Source organism: Oncorhynchus nerka, linkage group LG13 (assembly GCF_034236695.1).
Source record: "Oncorhynchus nerka isolate Pitt River linkage group LG13, Oner_Uvic_2.0, whole genome shotgun sequence".
Lineage (NCBI taxonomy): Eukaryota > Metazoa > Chordata > Actinopteri > Salmoniformes > Salmonidae > Oncorhynchus > Oncorhynchus nerka.
Window position 1 is genome coordinate 81,730,541 of NC_088408.1, and position 21,693 is coordinate 81,752,233.

Below are 21,693 nucleotides of genomic sequence, written 5' to 3' on the forward strand. Positions count from 1 at the left end.
TTGTCACCAAAAGCACTCACAAACTTCTACAGATGCACAATCGAGAGCATCCTGGCGGGCTGTATCACCGCCTGGTACGGCAACTGCTCCGCCCACAACCGTAAGGCTCTCCAGAGGGTAGTGAGGTCTGCACAACGCATCACCGGGGGCAAACTACCTGCCCTCCAGGACACCTACACCACCCGATGTTACAGGAAGGCCATAAAGATCATCAAGGACATCAACCACCCGAGCCACTGCCTGTTCACCCCGCTATCATCCAGAAGGCGAGATCAGTACAGGTGCATCAAAGCTGGGACCGAGAGACTGAAAAACAGCTTCTATCTCAAGGCCATCAGACTGTTAAACAGCCACCACTAACATTGAGTGGCTGCTGCCAACACACTGACACTGACTCAACTCCAGCCACTTTAATAATGGGAATTGATGGGAAATGATGTAAATATATCACTAGCCACTTTAAACAATGCTACCTTATATAATGTTACTTACCCTACATTATTCATCTCATATGCATACGTATATACTGTACTCTATATCATCGACTGCATCCTTATGTAATACATGTATCACTAGCTACTTTAACTATGCCACTTTGTTTACATACTCATCTCACATGTATATACTGTACTCGATACCATCTACTGTATCTTGCCTATGCTGCTCTGTACCATCACTCATTCATATATCCTTATGTACATATTCTTTATCCCCTTACACTGTGTATAAGACAGTAGTTTTGGAATTGTTAGTTAGATTACTTGTTGGTTATTACTGCATTGTCGGAACTAGAAGCACAAGCATTTCGCTACATTCGCATTAACATCTGCTAACCATGTGTATGTGACAAATCAAATTTGATTTGAGAAGGGTGCGCTTGAAAGGATGCACATAACTCTGCAATGTTGGGTTGTTTTGAAGTGTCTCACTCTTAAATCATTTTCCACACAGTCTGTGCCTGTATTTAGTTGTCATGCTGAGAATCCACTCTCACATAGGTACGTGGTTGCAAAGGGCATCAGTGTCTTAACAGCGCGATTTGCCAAGGCAGGATACTCTGAGCGCAGCCCAAAGCAGAAATCTGTCAGTCGCTTCTGATTAAATTTTCACAGAACCGCTTGTTGCAATATCGATTAGGCTCTCTTGTTCAGATATCGGTAAGTGGATTGGAGACAGGGCATGAAAGGGATAACGAATCCAGTTGTTTGTGTCATCTGTTTCGGGAAAGTACCTGCGTAATTGCGCACCCAACTCACTCAGGTGCTTCGCTATATCACATTTGACATTGTCCATAAGCTTGCGTTCATTTGCATATAAAAAAAATCATACAATGATGGACAAACCTGTGTGTTGTCCTTGTTAATGCAGACAGAGAAGAGCTCCATCTTGTTAATCATAGCCTCAATTTTGTCCAGCACATTGAATATAGTTGCAGAGTCCCTGTAATTCTAGATTCAGATCATTTAGGCGAGAAAAAACATCATACAGATAGGCCAGTCGTGTGAGAAACTCGTCATCATGCAAGCGAAAGACAAGTGAAAATGATGGTCAGTAAAGAAAACTTTAAGCTCCTCTCTCAATTACATTTTTTTGTCAATACTTTGCCCCTTGATAACTAGCGTACTTCTGTATGTTGTAAAATCGTTACATGGTTGCTTCCCATATCATTGCATAGTGCAGAAAATACACGAGAGTTCAGGGGTTTTACTTTAACAAAGTTAACAATTTTCACTGTAGTGTCCAAAACGTCTTTCAAGCTGTCAGGCATTCCCTTGGCAGCAAGAGCCTTTCGTGGATGCTGCAGTGTACCCAAGTCGCGTCAGGAGCAACTGCTTGCATGCGCGTTACCACTCCACTATGTCTTCCTGTCATGGCTTTTGCGCCATCAGTACAGATACCAACATGAGCAGCAGCTATGTTTGGCTACATACGGACCGTTAGTGGAATTCCCGCGAGAGTAACGGTTAATGTGTTTGGATGTTAATTATTTGACTAGGCTACCTGTATTTGACATTGTGTTGTTATTTCTCTGAACACTAGATGCTCTAATTGTATTATTGGCAGTGAAATGAGACTACTCAGAGGCGAGAAAAAAACCTCACCCAAATGTTAGCCCCATTGGAGTAACCCCAGTTCAGAATACCTGTTCTAGTCCAACCATCTATCAAGTCCCAATCGCTTATTTTTCATGCCTTTGACATGCGGTAATCACAAATACTGGTGTAATAGCCTAGTTTTCTTGAAATATTGTTTTAATTATTGTGATAGGTTCATGTTTTACCGGTACAGTGTAAGTTACCCCCAACTATTTATTTTGCCTACCGCCTTACTTTCACCCCTGATTTTGATAATGAGTTTTGTTTCCACATAGCTACATATGAAATTACATCATGCATGACACAGCCTATGTATAACACACTGTACAAAACAATTATTCATGTTGAATAGGCGTAATCTTTTTTCAATGCTTAGGCATTCGCATTCACAAGTTATAACTAACATGGCTGATTGTGCTATCTTTATGCAATAGCAACCAGAGCTCTATGAACCCGAATAAATGTTCATAATTAATCCAAATATATTAGCTAGCGTTAGCTAATTGTCATGATCCTGTTTGTGTCAGATAGAATGCCCAGTGGGTGGAATACTAAATTAGTGCCATGACGAAGTAGTTAGCCGTTTCTGGGGCAAGAGAAGGCTAGTAGCTAAGTGTCATATCTGAGTCTGACACGTGTCAATCATTAACGTCAGCTAGCTAGCTAACGTTAGCTACAGTTCACAGGAGCCAACATTTATCACATAAATGTAGACTATAAATGAAGTTGGGTCATAAAATGCAGGTGCAAGCAGGGTTGATATTACATTTACATTTAAGTCATTTAGCTAGCTAACAGACCTCTGTGACAAACCTGTATTCATGACTCATGAACACACTTGCTACTAGCAAACATACTGTAAAATGCTTTGCAGGTCGCTCACGATTGAACATAAAATTGGAACATTCATGCTAAGCTAGCATTGGAATTGGCTATAATCGAAGGGTCTTGTTTTGTGGAATCAATTACCTGCAGTACCGGGGTCGGCCTTGAACTTCAAATTCTCAACGCGAGGGGGACACTCGTTCTCCCCAGCTTCTTAGACTTGCTGTCAATTGGAATTAGAGATATATAACTCAGATTTCTATGTGCATTTGGTTGGGTCACCCAATAAATTAGATATTGCAGCTTTAAGACTATAATGATAAATATTACTTTCACTTAATGCATATTTTAATGTTAATATTAAAATAAATATTGACTTGTCAGTTCTGTTTTTCATAAATGCTCTCTCCTCATTTACGCGCGCACACACTCTCTATTTTGAATAAACCTAATATAAATAACAATGTACAGGTCTGGTTGTCCAGGGAGGAGCCTCTCACACCATAACTATTACCGGCTTCCGTAAACACTAAACAATAAGGCATGAAACAAGAACGAGAGACGGGTCTGTCGCCTAAAATATAATACATTGCTGAAGCAAGGACAGCTGTTAAGTAATCGAATACCAGAGAGAAGACAAGCAACGGTAGGGAAATGTGATAAAGTAACGCAAGCCCTTGAAACCTGATGTCACCGGCGCATTAGTGATCACGGTCGGCATACAATTTGAGTTGAATTCAAAACTAGTCTGAAAAAAACCTTTATAGTTTTAATACCCTATTCATTTCTTCTAATACCAGCTCTATTAAAACAAATATAAAAAGCTATAGTTTGAGTTTCACTGAGTTTGAGTTTAGTTTGAGTTTGAGTTTCTCCCAAGACTTGACATTACACCACTGACAGACTGAAACAGAATGGGGGTCATGGTAGTGGTGAGCTGCATCTTGGTATTCATCCTGATGGATGTTATTGTCACCACTGTCATCTACTTACACGGATCCCAGACTGCAATATTCACAGAGGATGGGCAGAACTTTGACATTCTCCACTCCGTCCTGGACCTCTGGGGTACTTTGCTGGTCAGAGTCTGCCTTCTGCTGGGGGCCTCCATAGGCGTGTTATGGAACAGAGTGGACGGTCCACACAGGGTCTCTGCCCTGGGGACCCTGACTCTCCTCATCTGCCTGACCATCAGTACCTATGCCTTAGCCAAGCTGCTGATCCTGTCAGAGCAGGGCGATCTGGCTCACCAACCCTGGTTTCTTAGCCTGTTCTCCTGGACCTGTGTGTCAGCGCTGGGGACCGTGCTCCTCTGGAGGCTCCTGGGAAGGACTCCCAACACTGTTACTGAAGGAGAGGGAGGTGGTGGTGGAGGAGGAGGACATGGGGGCTCTGAAGAGACTGAGAGGCTGGTGGAGACAGCTGGAGAGAATGGCACTGAAGAGGTGGAGGAGCAAGGACAGGAGCATGGGGGGAAGAGGAGGAGGGCTAGCAGGAAAGGGACACAGGACCAGACGGACTCAGGGGCCACAATGGGACGTCTGCTGTCCTACTGCAGTAAAGACGCTGGGCTGCTCTCGGTTGCCGTCCTCTTCCTCCTCATCTCTGCTGTGTGTGAGTAACTCTAACCCCTTATTTATGGTCATGGCTAGAAGGGATGCAGCTAATGTCGAGGTGATGTCAAAAGCAGTGGCGTGTATTCATGGATGCCAAGGGAAGCCAGGCTTCCCCCCAAAAATGACAAAGAAAATAACAAAAAAACATACAAAATAATTTATCTTATTTGTATAATTGACAGAAAAAAACTTGAATTGTTGCATCTCCATTGTGTCGTTTTCCTCCAGTGACTAACTAGCTAGCTAAAATGGTCCCTTTCCTAAATTAGCCGTGGATGGAGATAGGGATTTGGACTTGATTATAACAGCCATCGATTACAACGCCAATTCTGATCCAACCATAAATTCATACATTGATGTGCCCCTGATCTGAGAGGATAGGAGTTAGACGTATTATGCTAATGTTAACAAGCTGGCCTGGCATATCGTTGCCCATGAAAGGAAGTAAGGGTAGGAAGCATGTACAGTGCCTTCGGAAAGTATTCACACCCCTTGACTTTTTCCACATTTTGTTACATTACAGCCTTATTCTAAAATGTATATATTTTTAAATCCTCAGCAATCTACACACAATACCCCGTAATGACAAAGCAAAGATTTTTTTTGGTTAAATTTAGCAAATGTATTAAAAATAAAAAACAGAAATAGCATATTTACATAAGTATTCAGACCCTTAGCTATGAGACTAGAAATTGAGCTCAGGTGCATCCTGTTTCCATTGATCATCCTTGAGATGTTTCTACAACTTGATTGGAGTTCACCTGTGGTAAATTAAATTGATTGGACATGATTTGGAAAGGCACACACCTGTCTATTTATGGTCCCACAGTTGACAGAGCATGTCAGAGCAAAAATCCACGCCATGAGGTTGAAGGAATTGTCCATAGAGCTCTGAGACAGAATAGATCTGGGGAAGGGTATGAAAAAAGGTCCCCAATAACACAGTGGCTTCCATCATTCTTAAATGGAAGAAGTTTGGAACCACCAACACTCTTCCTAGAGCTGACTGACCGGCCAAACGAGCAATCGGGGGCGAAAGGCCTTGGTCAGGGAGGTGACCAAGAACCCAATGGTCACTCTGACACAGCTCTAGAGTTCCTCTGTGGAGATGGGAGAAACTTCCAGAAGAACACCCATCTCTGCAACACTCCACCAATCAGGCCTTTATGGTAGATTGGCCAGACGGAAGCCCCTCCTCAGTAAAAGGCACATAACAGCCCACTTGGAGTTTGCCAAAAGGCACCTTGAGACTCTGACCATGAGAAACAAGATTCTCTTTGACCTGAATACCAAGCGTCATACCTGGAGGAAACCTGGCACCATCCCTACGATGAGGCATGGTGGTGGCAGCATCAAGCTGTGGGGATGTTTTTCAGTGGCAGGGGCTGGGAGACTAGTGAGGATCGAGGCAAAGATGAATGGGGCAAACTACAGAGAGATCCTTGATGAAACCCTGCTCCAGAGCACTCAGGACCTCAGACTGAGCGAAGGTTCACCTTCCAACAGGACAACGACCTTAAGCACACAGCCAAGAAAACGCAGGAGAAGCTTCGCGACAAGTCTCTGAATTAGAGGTCGACCGATTAATCAGGGCCGACTTCATAACAATCGGAAATCGTTATTTTTGAACACCGATTTTGCCGTAAAAAAAAAAAAAAGTTATTTTTTTTACACCTTTATTTAACTAGGCGCGTCAGTTAAGAACACATTCTTATTCTCAATGACGGCCTAGGAATGGTGGGTTAACTGCCTTGTTCAGGGGCAGAACGACAGATTTTTACCTTGTCAGCTCAGGGATTCAATCTTGCAACCTTATGGTTAACTAGTCCAACGCTCTAACCACCTGCCTCACGAGGAGCCTGCCAGTTACGCGAATGCAGTAAGAAGCCAAAGTAAGTTGCTAGCTAGCATTAAACTTATCTTATAAAAAACAATCAATCAATCATAATCACTAGTTATAACTACACATGGTTGAGGATATTACTAGTTTATCTAGTGTGTCCTGCGTTGCATATAATCGATGCCGTGCGCATTCGTGAAAAAGGACTGTCATTGCTCCAACATGTACCTAACCATAAACATCAATGCCTTTCTTAAAATCAATACACAGAAGTATATATTTTTAAACCTGCATATTTAGCTAAAAGAAATCCAGGTTAGCAGGAAATATTAACCAGGTGAAATTGTGTCACTTCTCTTGCGTTCATTGCACGCAGAGTCAGGGTATATGCAACAGTTTGGGCCGCCTGGCTCATTGCGAACTAATTTGCCAGAATTTTACGTAACTATGACATAACATTGAAGGTTGTGCAATGTAACAGGAATATTTAGACTTATGGATGCCACCCGTTAGATAAAATATGGAACGGTTCCGTATTTCACTGAAAGAATCAACGTTTTGTTTTCGAGATGATAGTTTCCGGATTCGACCATATTAATGACCTAAGGCTCGTATTTCTGTGTGTTACTATGTTATAATTACTATGTTATAATTACGTCTATGATTTGATAGAGCAGTCTGACTGAGCGATGGTAGGCACCAGCAGGCTCGTAAGCATTCATTCAAACAGCACTTTTGTGCGTTTTGCCAGCAGCTCTTCGCAATGCTTCAAGCATTGTGCTGTTTATGACTTCAAGCCTATCAACTCCCAAGATTAGGCAGGTGTAACCGATGTGAAATGGCAAGCTAGTTAGCGGGGTGCGCGCTAATAGCGTTTTCAAACGTCACTCGCTCTGAGACTTGGAGTAGTTGTTCCCTTTGCTCTGCATGGGTAACGCTGCTTCGAGGGTGGCTGTTGTCGATGTGTTCCTGGTTCGAGCCCAGGTAGGAGCGAGGAGAGGGATGGAAGCTATACTGTTACACTGGCAATACTAAAGTGCCTATAAGAACATCCAATAGTCAAAGGTATATGAAATACAAATGGTATAGAGAGAAATAGTCCTATAATTCCTATAATAACTACAACCTAAAACGTCTTACCTGGGAATATTGAAGAATCATGTTAAAAGGAACCACCAGCTTTCATATGTTCTCATGTTCTGAGCAAGGAACTTAAACGTTAGCTTTCTTACATGGCACATATTACACTTTTACTTTCTTCTCCAACACTTTGTTTTTGCATTATTTAAACCAAATTGAACATGTTTCATTATTTATTTGAGGCTAAATTGATTTTATTGATGTTAAAATAAGTGTTCATTCTGTATTGTTGTAATTGTCATTATCACCAATTAATCGGTATCTGCTTTATTTTTGGTCCTCCAATAATCGGTATCGGTATCGGCGTTGAAAAATCATAATCGGTCGACCTCTACTCTGAATGTCCTTGAGTGGCAAACAAGAGCCCGGACTTGAACCCGATTGAACATCTCTGGAGAGGCCTGAAAATAGCTGTGCAGCAACACTCTCCATCCAACCGAACAGTGCTTTTTTAGGTTTTGTGGAATTCACAGATCACATGTTGCTCCCCGGTTTTGTTGTGAAACAAAGGTGTGGTTGAATTCATTTATCCACTGTCTTCTTATTGTCTCGTCTTTAGGCGTCTATATCATGGTGTCAAGGCATGTGAACTAAAAGGTTATAGAGCAAACAATGTATTTATCACAAGACATGTTGTAATATGTAATTTTTTTAATGGATTGGCTTCCCCAGTGATTTTACCCAAGCACTGCTACTGGTCAAAAGTTGCATGCTTGAGTTGCATGTGGGATAATTGTTTCATTTTAGCTAACACTAACTCTTTTCCTATCTTTAACCTAATTCTCCTAACCTGCCACGCTAATTCAGCTAACCTGCTGTGTAAGTTCTCCTAACCTGCTACGAAAAGTCACTTCCGACAGCTGCAATCATCCCATCTAGTCAAAACCCTTATTTAAAAGATGACTAGGGCTTGACCCAATGTCTCACGTTACGCTCGTCTCTCAACCTATACGGCCTTCGCGCTATCTGATGTGAGACAATGGGGCCTGCCCAGGAACAACTCATGGCTCCTATAGCTTATTACTAGGGCCACAGAGTTCTTCTTGGTCAGTAACGTGTCAAAAGGGGACCATCGTGCTCTCCCAGAAGAAATCATACAATCCAAAGATGTAATGAGTCCACACTCAAAAAGAGGTCACAAAGCTTACTTAATTTTGAAAGTATTTTTTATTATTTACACTGCATCAGGAATAGCGTACACGTGCAGTGAAAAAACAACAAATGAAGTAAGCTTTATGTGACATCTTTTTGAGTGCGGACCCATGACACCTCTTGTTGGTCAGTAACATGGTCAGGAAAAACTCTGGGCCCTATAGATGACAAATCAAGTTGCTTAATGATCACCATTGTGAGGCATACACTTTACACAGTACTGTGTGACATAGTATTCTATCTACAGTAGGTCAAAGGTGAACATGGGTAATAAAGCCGCAATACTATCTTTGAAGTTCTGTTTTGATCCCATGCGTTTGTGTTTTATGACGGTGTTACTCATACCAGCATTGTATTGCATTTACGGTTGCAATATGTTTCTCTACTACTTATTAGCCAAACTTACTGTCCAATTACAGTAGATGACTCGTGCTACATGAGTAAATAACCTAAGCATGTTGTATAACTATTGCGTTATTCTTACTAATTTCCCTTCATTAGAGACAACAGTACGTTGCATTACCATATTTCTATTTTACACTGTTGTGCTTATTTTTAGCATTTCATAACAGTTGACACAATGTTATCCCATTCATAGGTGAGGCCTTCATCCCCTACTACATTGGGCAGGCTATAGATGGCGTTGTTATTCACAAAAGTATGGAGTACTTTACCAAGCCCCTGATCACCCTTACGGTGTTGGCCTTAGCCAGGTAAGAGACTATGAATTGTTGAAGTTTTGTGTGTGTTGTGTTAACTTGTTAGACTATGTTGTGTGCTATATCTTCTCTGATGGACTGTATCTGTGCTTGATTCTACATTTGAATAGATTATGACGTACATTCTTGTGTTTTTTGCGTATATCCTCGGCAGTGTTTAATTTCTTGCATCTCTGCTCAGCTCTATTGCCGTTGGAGTACGAGGTGGTCTCTTTAGTCTAACATTTGCCAGACTGAATCTTCGCCTGCGGAACCTTCTCTTCAGATCTCTGATGCGTCAGGAGATAGGCTTCTTTGATGCTAACCACACAGGTGACATCTCAGTTGCGTACCGAATTGCGTCCTATTCCTTTATAGTGCACTATGGGCCCTGGTCAAAAGTAGTAGACTAAATAGGGAATAGGGTATCATTTAGGAGGTATTGTAGACCTCAACACTTATTTCCATTCATTCCCTTTTCCTTTGTTCCTCTGATCAGAAGATACATAAAACACTTGCCTACGCTTTACGTTAAGCCTGCAGATATAATATTTTCTTAGATCCCCATCAGCTTACACTATAACAAGAGCTAGTCTACCTGCAATTTGTAATGCTTTCTAACTTGTTGTTCATGCTTTCTAACTTGTTGTTCATGCTTTATAACTTGTTATTAATGGTTTATAACTAGTTATTAATGCTTTATAACTTGTTATAAGGATGTATAATATGTCTAAAGTGATAATTTCTTATAACAAGGCTTATATCTCTTTATGCCTACAGGCTTTAAGTAAAGCGTTAAAGTTGTGGAGGAAAAAACCCACCCTGAAGGGAATCGAATCTCAAAATACAGTAAAGCTTTATTTGAGCATGCATAAGAAAACAAATTCAACTCGCTCTTTGTTCTCATAGACATTTTATACAGACCCAGGATGGGTGTGGTGTTTTACATGTCATTCGTATGAGTCTGGTAATTCTGCTTATCATTAGATAGCAGCCCCACAGGCAGAAGACAAATCATACCAAGGACACTGATTAAGAGCAGTCTTACAGAAACTAAGAGGAATCGGATCGGTCCCTTCTTCAGGGCATATAAGATAACAAATCAAATGTTCCTCTTCCACAAAGTGTAAAAGCTTTTCTTTCTCCTGGGCCCAGAGTTTGGTCCTCATGGCAGTGATCCCAGTTCGGTCCCTGCATGAGCCCTATACATTGTTTCCCTGCTTCTGTTCCTATCCTGTCATAAAGTAATGAGAATACGAAAGTTTGGAAAGAGTTTAGAAAAAGTACAAGAAAAAAACTGTTTGTCCTCCAGGTGACATCACCTCTCGCCTGTCCTCTGACACTACACAAGTGAGTGACTTGATCTCACTGAACATCAACATGTTCCTAAAGAGTATGGTGAAGGGCATAGGGTTCTTCATCTTCATGTTCGGGATTTCCTGGAAGCTGACTCTCGTCACCATCATGGGATTCCCCTTCATCGCAGTCATCTCCAAAGTCTATGGGGAGTACTACAAGGTACACACACGCACAAGCAAGCACACACTCAAATGGACAAACACAAATAAACTTCACTTGTCTTTCCGAACAAATGTCCCCAGCCCATTTATTAAGTTGAAATACTTATGTGTATTAACAGATTAATTCACACAGTATTTAGTTTGTACATTTTCTTATGAACCATTCTCTTAGAGACTGACCAAAGAGGTTCAGACTGCCCTGGCTCAGGCTAACCAGGTGGCCGAGGAGACCATTTCAGCCATGAAGACGGTACGCAGCTTTGCCAATGAGGAACAGGAGGCTGATTCCTACTACGGCAGGCTACAGGTCATGTTTCAGCTGAACAAGAAGCAAGCGTTGGCCTATGCCCTCTACATGTGGTCCAGTTGTGTAGGTATTACCCAGATGTGAGACCGTCACTATAAATAAGAATCAAGAATTTTGTTCTTAACTGACTCGACAGGTTAAATAAAAGTGAAATAAATAAAGATAGACTGGGACTGAATGTTGCTCTGACATACAACAGATGGAGATTTAAGGAGCTGCCTCGTATTTTATATCTGTTTTGTGTGTTTTTTTTTTGTATGCACTGTGTCGGGGCTATACCCTTGTCGTTGGTTACATTCGCAAATTCACAAGAGTTTCAAATGTGTTTGTTATTGCTTCAGATCTCAGAGCTTGTTCTTGAAGTGGCTATCCTCTTCTATGGCGGTCACCTGGTCGTTACTGAGCAGATGAGTGGAGGGGGCCTGATATCATTCATCTTATATGAGCTGGAGCTAGGAGAGTGCCTGGAGGCAAGTCTGACTCATTCAAATCAAATCAAAGCTTATTTGTCACATGACAGAATACAACGGGTGTAAACCATACAGTGAAATGCTTACTTACAAGCTCATTCTCAACCATGCAGAGCTCAAAATCAGAGGTCCGAAATAGAAAGTAGGATCTTTAAAAAAGCAAGGAAACAACACTAGGTCTGATAAAAAAAAAGCACATATACTGTACATCTGTAACTGTACACATGACAATCACAACCTATCCCTTTAGAAAGCTTACATTACCATAGGCAAGATGATGAAGACTTTCACTATGAAAATCTAGAGTAACTGAAAAAGACCATGATAATTGTATTATCATTATCTCCTGTCTTGATTGAATTGTGTTACAGAGCATAGCATCGGTCTACACGGGTCTCATGCAGGGAGTGGGAGCAGCTGAGAAGGTATTTGAGTACATGGACAGGGAGTCCAAACACCCACATGATGGGAAAGAGGTCCCTGATACCTGCAAAGGACTGGTCGAGTTTAAAGATGTCACGTTTTCCTACCCAACACGGCCCGAAACAGAAATTCTAAAGGTATGTGTCAGCTGACCATTAAAATTGGGCTCAAAGCTAGACTGCTGAGTGGAGCTATAGACAGAAAAACTTGTCAGGCAATTCTGTATCATTTCATGCCAGTAGAAAGTTTATACACCATTACCATAGAGTAAAGTTAACCGCTACACGTCTCTTGTCTATCGTTATAAAATAAAGCTATTAATCAATGTCAGTACATTTCGTCATGTCTAAACGTATATTTGCGATATACTGTATGTATGCCCATGCCATGATGGCTGGGTGTGAATGAAGGGATGGTTTGTGTCAGAGCCATCTATTTAGAGCACGGGTGTCAAACTCATTCCAGGGAGGGCCGAGTGTCTGCGGGTTTTCGCTCCTCCCTTGTACTTGATTGATGAATTAAGGTCACTAATTAGTAAGGAACTTCCCTCACTTGGTTGTCTAGGTCTTAATTGAAAGGAAAAAACAAAAACCAGCAGACACACCAATAACAATATACAGATCATCTAAAAGTACAAAGAAAAATTAAGACATGTCAGAACGAGCAATGTCACAGTCCGGAATATAAATAAATATATATGTGAATGGTGTGCATAGAGAGCACATACAGTGCCTTCAGAAAGTATTCATACCCCTTGACTTATTCCACTTTTTGTTGCGTTACAGCCTGAATTCAAAAGTGATTAAATCATTGTTTTCTCATCCATCTACACACAATACCCCATAATGACAGAGTGAAAACATGTTAAGAAATGTTTGCAAATGTATTAAATTAAATACAGAAATATATCATTTTCATAAGTATTCACTCCTCTGAGTCTATACATCTTAGAGTTGCCTTTGGCAACAAATACAGCTGTGAGTCTTCATGGGAAAGTCTCTAAGAGCTTTGCACAACTTTTTATTTTCAAAATTCTTCAAGCTCTAATAAATTGGTTGTTAATCATTGCTAGACAACCATTTTCAAGTCTTACAATAGATTTTCTAGTAGATCCAGGTGTGCAAAGCTCTTAGAGACTTACTCAGAAAGACTCACAGCTGTAATTGCTGCTAAAGGTGGTTATTAACTCAGGGGTGTGAATACTTGTGTAAATGAGATATTTCTTTATTTCATTTTCAATAACTTTGCACACATACAATGCCTATAGAAAGTCTACACCCCCTTGAACTTTATTCACATTGTTGTGTTACAAAGTGTGATTTAAATAGATTGAATTAAAACATTTTGTCATAGATCCACACAAAATTAACCATAATGTCAAAGTGAATAGAAAATCCTACACATTTTTACAAATGTATAACAATTAAATAACACATTGTTGTTGAGTAAGTATTCACCCCTTTAGTATTTATTAGGATCCCCAATTAGCTGCTGCCGAGGCAGTGGCTACTCTTCCTGGGGTCCAAACAGGAAACAACACAAATCAAATCCAAATAAAATGTTATTTGTCACATACACATGTTTAGCAGATGTTATTGTGGGTGTAGCGAAATGCTTGTTTCTAGCTCCAACAGTGCAGTAATATCTACCAGGTAATATCTAACAATACACAGTCTAAAGTAAAATAATGGAATTAAGAATATATAAATATTTGGACGAGCAATGTCAGAGCGCCATAGACTAATATACAGTAAAATAGGGCAGAATACAGTATATACATATGAGATGAGTAATGCAAAATATGTAAACATTATTAAAGTGACTAGTGTTCTAATGATTAAAGTGGCCAGTGATTTCAAGTCTATGTATAGGGCAGCAGCCTCTAATGTGGCAGTGATGGCAACATCACAACCAATTAAAAATATAATATACATACATCGACATACATAGCACTGCATTTACATTACAATTTAGCCATTCAGCAGACGCTGGCATCCACAGCGACCCACAGCTAGTGCATTCATCTTAAGATAGCCAGGCGAGCATAGGCGAGACAACCATATCGTAGTCGTATCCCAACCACTTATCACATACAGTAGATAATACAAAACAAAATGCATGATAATGTCTGTTGCTTCACAGTCCCGTCGTGCTGTAAGGTCTTCTTTTAGCAGTTTTTTGGGGATTTGGTGTTATTGCTAGCTTGAGTTCCCTGGGGTTCAGTGGTGTAGTGTTATTTTTTTTTTAGGTGAGGGAGACAAAAAAAAAAGTCAATTACATCGTTTCCTCTATCAAAGTTTGTACGGACAGATGTAGACTGTCATTATACAATATGCATAAAATGCATCCTCCAGTTGCAACTTCTGTCTATGCCCACATATATTGTCCCAAGAACATGTTCTATTTTTAAAACCCTCAAACACCAAGTTAGGCATATGTGGCCGATGTGAAATGGCTAGCTGGTGAGCGGTGGTGCGCGCTAATAGTGTTTCAGTCGGTGACGTCACTCGCTCGATGGGTAACGATGCTTCGTGAGTGACTGTGGTTGATGTGTGCAGAGGGTCCCTGGTTCGAGCCCAGGTTGGGGTGAGGAGAGGGACGGAAGCTATACTGTTACACATACATAATTTCAATATAGGCCGTTATCACTGTCAACAATGTCATGTTGAAACTGCATCTGCATGCCATCCATTTCAATGATCTCAATAAGTTTCATGGTAATAGACAATGCATTTTGATCTTCTTGAGTTACTGTTTCGTGAGCGAATTTGAGAAGATGGTGTTAACAAACTATTAAACGTTCTTATATTTTGTTTAAATCAAAGCATGTATAATGCATAGTGGCGCGCTCTGTTGAGGTTTTGGGCATGATTAAACATGTTGACTCTTCATCTTCAGCTAACCATTGTAAAATCTCATTAGAAAGGTGTTGTTGTTTGTGTAACAGTAACGTTTTAGGCCTACTTTGCTTTTCTATTACAGAATATTCGGTTCGGTTATGTAAAATACTAATGATCTTGCGAGACATTGATTCAGCTTTAATCTAACTTCACTAAACAAGCACAATTGTTGGAAGTGATAATCTTCTATTTGTAATAATAATCATAATAATACGTGATGAGTATAAGACTATTAGATATTGAAAGCACAGCGCCAGGATCGCGCAATGAAATTAAAGAACGTGAACCAATTTGTGGTGCCGAATGATAACTCTGCCATTCCGCCAGTTCAGGATAAAACAATAATTTCAGTATAACCTCATAGGCTTACGGTTACGTGGTATAGTTATGTGTAGGTTATAGCCTAATAAATACATATATCTTAATTTCATTGCACTGTTTGCAGGAGAGCTTAAGTTGCGCGTAGGCATTTCTTTGTATTGTGTAGTTTACACTACGCTGTATTGATTGATTGATTGATTGATTGATCTGTTATTTTTTATTTAACTAGGCAAGTCAGTTAAGAGCGCATTCTTATTTCCAATGACGGCCTATCCCGGCCAAACCTGGACAACGCTGGGCCAATTGTGCGCCGCCCTATTGAACTCCCAATCACGGCCGGATGTAATACAGCCTGGATTTATTTAATTTATTAGCTTGAACACGTGGTTACAATATACCCTATTACAGAATCAAATAAAACATAGAGTTGAACTACAGATTCATTTAATGTATTTGTCTAGATGTAAACATGCTATCAAATCAATTGACCAAGTAGTGAACGTTAATAAATATAATTTCAGGAAATTTGTTTTAAAACAGCGAAACAAATCAAGCTTTTGGTGTGGTGTATTCATGCATCTCAATAAATTATAACCTAAATAAATGCATTATTACCTCCAATTTGGCCCAATTCACATTTCCAATTTCCCACACTGACATACCAAGCTAGATCGGGCCACGAGTCTCAATCAATAGCCAATCAGCTACATATCCCAAGCACGGCTACAGCAACTTCTAGAGAAGTTCAGGCTCCTTCGGCATTGCGGTGACTACTTTGGTTTGGGTGTGCACGGCAGAACCGTGTTGCGGTAACCTATTGGTCACACATAGTTCTGGGTTCCACTGCGCAAGACAGGGTCCGTCGAGATTTATGGACTTCAAGGGAAACACATGGTGATTTCGATTGTTTTTTTCAACGTTCTGATTGGCCAAAGTGGTCAAGCCTCCATCTGACCTTCACAGTGCGCATACACAGCATACAGTTTTTCATCATTCTCGCCATCGCCAGAGAGAAGACAGGGAAGAAACCACCATTTACTTACCTCTAGGCTGCTATACATATTTATTTGGTTTGCCATTCTATCGTTTTTCATGGAATTTATGGTAAATAAATATAATATATTTCGAATTTAGGAGAATACATTTTCCAGAAATAGTGTTCCCAACTCTTGTACCAATTCTCAAATTGAAAAAATTTAGGGAGCACCGCAGCAGTCCCTAACAGCAGCGGAGTTCCATGTAGCCATGGCTGTATTTAATACTGTGTGTTTCCCAGGCTCTTTTCTGGACCTGGGAACTGTCAAGAGACCTCTGGTTGTTTAGGCAAGCCTAAATATGTTCAGAAGGAAAATGTGGCTTAACAAATCACATCATAATATATATGGACTCACACTGTGTGAAATAATAGGGGTTGGCAGGATTTTTGAATGACAACCCTTTCCTTGTCCTCGTCCTCCATACTTACAACATGAATTTCAAGCACATATTTAATTACAAAGACCAGGGAGCTTTTCGAAAGCCTCATAAAGACGGGCAATGATTGGTAGATGTGTAACAATAACAAATCAGACATTGAATATACACTACACTGCCAAAAATATGTGGACACCCCTTCAAATTAGTGGATTATGCTATTTCAGCCACACTTGTTGCTGACAGCACAAGCACACCACCATGCAATCTCCATAGACAAACATTACCAGTAGAATGGCTCAGTGTCTTTCAACTTGGCACCGTCATAGGATGCCACCTTTCCAAGTCATTTCGTCAAATTTCTGCCCAGTTAGAGCTACCCTGGTCAACTTTAAGTGCTGTTATTGTGAAGTGGAAACGTATAGGAGCAACAACGGCTCAGCCAGCAATGTGGTAGGCCTCACAAGCTCACAGAACGGGACCATTGAGGGCTGATGCCTGTAGCGCGTAAGAATTGTCTGTCCTCGGTTGCAACGCTCTCTATTAAGTTTCAAACTGCCTCTGGAAGCAATGTCAGCACAAGAGCTGTTCGTCAGGAGCTTCATGAAATGGGTTTCCATGGCCGAGCAGCCGCACACAAGCTTAAGATCACCATGCGCAATGCCAAACGTCGGCTGGAGGGGTATAAAGCTCGACTCTGGAGCATTGGAAACACGTTCTCTGGAGTGATGAATCACGCTTCACCATCTGGCAGTCCGAAGGGTGAATCTGGGTTTGGCGGATAGTAGGACAATGCTACCTGCCCCAATGTATAGTGCCAACTGTAAGGTTTGGTAGAGGAGGAATAATGGTCTGGGGCTGTTTCCTCTCACTAGCCCCTTAGTTCCAGTGAAGGGAAATCTTAACGCTGCAGCATACAATGACATTGTAGACAATTCAGTGTTTCCAACTTCGTGGTAACAGTTTGGGGAAGGCCCTAACCTGTTTCACCATGACAATGCCCCAGTGCACAAAGCGAGGTCGATACAGAAATGGTTTGTTGAGATTAGTGTGAAAGATCTTGACTGGCCTACCCCAATCCCTGTCTTCAACCCCATCGAACACCTTTGGGATGAATTAGAACGCCGACTGCGAGCCAGGCCTAATCGCCCAACATCAGTGCCCGACCTCACTAATGCTTTTGTGGCTGAATGGAAGCAAGTCCCTGGATCAATGTTCCAACATCTAGTGGAAAGCCTTCCCAGAAGAGTGGCGGCTTCTTGAGCCGCAAAGAGGAACCATGATTTTGTAATGAGATGTTTGACGAGCTGGTGTCCACATACCTTTGACCAAGTAGTGTATCTTTAAGCATGTCAAGTTAATAATTATGCTGTGGATGATATATTTTACCACCCACACATCAAAGATGCAGTCATCCTTCTGAACTGAGCTGCAGGACAGGAAGGAAACTGCTTAGGGATGGCACCATGAGGCCATTGGTAATTTAAAACAGCTACAGAGTTCAATGGCTGTGATGGGAGAAAACTGAGGATGGATCAACAACATTGTAGTGACTCCACAATAATGACCTAAATGACAGAGTGAAAAGAAGAATACAAATATTCCAAAACATGCAACAAGGCACTAAAGTAATACTGCAAAAAACAAGGCAAAGGAATATACTTTTTGACCTAAAAGCAAAGCCTTATATTTGGGGCAAACACAATACATCATTGTGTAGCTGCCTCTTTATTTTCAATCAATGTGGTGGCTGCATCATGGTATGGGTATGCTTGACATCAGCAAAGACTGGGAGTTTTTCAGGATGAAAAGAAACTGGTTGGAGCAAAGCACATGCAAAATCCTAGAGGAAAACCTGCTTCAGTCTGCTTTACACCAGACACTGGAATTCACAATCTGCTTGATAATCTATGGCAAGACTTGAAAATTGCTGTCTAGCCATGATACCCAACACCTTGACAGAATTTGAAGAATTTTGAGAAGAATAATGGGCAAATATTGCGCAATTCAGGTCTGCAAAGCTCTTAAGAGACTGCCAAAGGGGTTTTAAACATGTATTGACTCTGAAATTTCTTCCACTTTTACATTACAGTGTTTTGTGTAAATCGTTGACAAAAGAAATACAATTAAATCTATTTTAATCCCACTTTGTAACACAACAAAATGTGAAAAACATTCAAGGGGTTGTAGTTCTAAACTGTATATGACTCTGGTTTGTGTCTCCAGAGTGTGTCCTTCACTTTGCGGCCTGGCGAGGTGACAGCCTTGGTGGGACCATCAGGCAGTGGGAAAAGCTCCTGTGTGGGGCTCCTAGAGAACTTCTACCCCCCACAACAAGGCCAGGTGCTGCTGGACGGCCGGCAGGTGCACACCTACCAGCATGACCTCCTCCACTCACAGGTCAGCACTCCACACTTGCTTGATATATATTATACTTTTTAAACACCAGAGGGAAGCAGTGTTCCTTTTTAGTTGAAGACTGGTAAAGAACCCTATGCAGGATCCCTATACATATGCCTCTGTATCTGTGTTGTTTTTGCAGGTAGCACTTGTGGGCCAGGAGCCTGTCCTGTTTGCCCGTTCTGTAGAGCAGAACATAACCTATGGCCTGACTGATATCCCTATGGAGGCTGTGGTGCAGGCAGCCACCAAGGCAAATGCACATGACTTCATCACCGGTCTAACCAATGGCTATGATACAGGTGATATTAATGCTATTGCCTAAGCTGTTGGAGTGAAATATAAAAACTAACATCTTAGGAGGTAACTAAAAACTACTGAATCTTACGATGTTTACAGCAACATGTGAAAATTGGCCGATCAGTATGTTGAGAAACACAGCATATCCTCACAATGTTCATAATATTTTGTATTTCTATTTTAAGATCTCTAATGCAGTGGAACTGTTCCTCATTCCTTTCTTAGGAGTGGGTGAGAAGGGGACCCAGTTGTCAGGGGGACAGAAGCAACGGGTGGCCATCGCAAGGGCACTCATCCGCAACCCACATGTTCTGATCCTGGACGAGGCCACCAGTGCACTGGATGCAGAGAGCGAACATGTTGTAGGTTAAAAGGCAGGCCAAATCAGTGTTCTGTGATCGTGTTCTGTAATCTGTGTTTAATTAGATCATGTTGTGAATTATAGATCAAGATACTGTATATCCTGAAAAATGAAAACCCCTCCCTGCCTTGGTGGCTTTAAAGAGGAAGAGTGTATATTGTGTAATATCCATCTCCTCAAGTTCTATGACAATAACCTACTTTTTGTTTTAGTTCAATAACCTAGTTCTCTAAATGCAGTCTAATGTTATTATAAGGACTCTCAGCTGCTGGTGTCATCTCCCTGCTCTCTGTCTTCAGGCAAATCAAGTATTGAACTATACTAGATACTATTAACCCTGGAGAATCCTATTTAGTATAAATAAACTGTCTGCAATGTAACTATGCTGCTTTCAAAAGGTCAGTATTATTGCAGAAGAATGTTGGCCAGCATTCAAACATTTTCTCTTTATCTGTTGTCTTGAATTTGATGCCACTTTATCTAGTTTTCTGAATACTATGTATTGTGTTATTTAGACTTAGTGTAGCTTAGGATTCTCTCCCTGTTCTCTCTCCTCAGGTCCAGCAGGCCCTGAACAACAAAATGCGTCAGCACACAGTGCTGTTGATCGCCCACCGCCTCAGCACAGTGGAAAAGGCAAACAACATCATAGTTATCAACCACGGCTGTGTGGTGGAGCAGGGGCCACACAACCAACTCATGGCCAAGGGGGGCCTGTACTGCAAGCTGGTGCAGAGGCAGGTCCTGGGCATCGAGACGGGGGCAGAGGTCCTCAACACCCCAGAGAAGCACTCCTGGAAGTCTGAGGGGGGTAGTCAGCGGAGTGGACCTGATAGCAGCAGTCCCAGTAAGTCTGAATGTGAAGCACCATGCTACTGAGAGAGCTTGAGCTCCATCGGTAGCTAACATTGACTGACTGACAATCATGGACTAAGGAGTACACCATATCCAAGGAATTACATTACAGTACCCTAGATTCATTAAAGGCCAATAATAATAAAACATATATATTGTGTTTTATATATATTTCCACGCTATGCGGTTGGAATAGTACTGTGAAATTGTGAAAATTATGATAATGTCCTTTTAGTGTAAGAGCTGTTTGGAAAGACCTGTTTTGTTGGGATGGAGTTTTGGCCTCATTGGTGAAATCAACAGGCGGTAAATTAGTTAAAGGTCAAACTCCACCCCTTTCTCAATTTTCTATCAAAACAGCTGCATTGAACCTTTTAAGGGATTTAATGGTGTCCAAAACCATGAATAATGCATAATTATTGAATAATCAATGAGTATTGGGATTTGGTAGCCATTTGACCAGCTTTGATGGACTTGAATGAGCAACACTTAAATTAGTTTTCAATGTTATTTTTCATAAAGTCGATTATACAGTCTATGGTTATCACAGTGGTCTTCGTGTTGAACATACATGTATTTTGAGGTGGAGACAGCTCAAGCCAAAGTTAACATTGTTGATTGTATGACGTACAAAAGAGTAATAGTATTGTGATACTTTATTTCTTATGGCAATACTAGGTGGAAATGGTAAAGGCATCTCCGCTTCCATGTCAACAACTAAGCCTCTCTCTGTTAATGGGTAAATGTGTACTGTATACAGGACAGAGAGGGGCCTTCGCTGGAGACTTTATTTTTGAATTATTTGCAAATCAATGGGAAGTGCATTATCTTCAAACTATGACACTATCATTGCTGATTTTGAATATATTACATTTTATGTTGATGCTGTCTGATTCTTGATTTTGCACAATTAAACATCAATTTACTGATTGAACTAAGATATGACTGTCATTCTGAACTAGGCTACTGAAAACATATTGGTTGTTGTTGCCTATTGGTTTTACTGTAGCAGAGATGGCTCTGACTAGTATATTTAGATCATAGCATTTCTAAACC

At 41.0% G+C, this 21,693-nt stretch overlaps 1 protein-coding gene across 1 annotated transcript; it reads left to right on the forward strand.

Moving 5' to 3' along the window:
* Window positions 1–3,434: 3,434 nt before the first annotated feature.
* LOC115140256 (ABC-type oligopeptide transporter ABCB9-like) lies at window positions 3,435–21,575 on the forward strand. Its single transcript, XM_029678506.2, has 11 exons — window positions 3,435–4,535; window positions 9,268–9,382; window positions 9,570–9,700; window positions 10,680–10,885; window positions 11,060–11,257; window positions 11,536–11,664; window positions 12,036–12,224; window positions 18,948–19,121; window positions 19,264–19,423; window positions 19,647–19,783; window positions 20,341–21,575. Exons 1-11 carry the CDS (start codon window positions 3,836–3,838, stop codon window positions 20,659–20,661), a joined length of 2,460 nt encoding a protein of 819 aa, XP_029534366.1. The 5' UTR covers window positions 3,435–3,835; the 3' UTR covers window positions 20,662–21,575.
* Window positions 21,576–21,693: the final 118 nt, after the last annotated feature.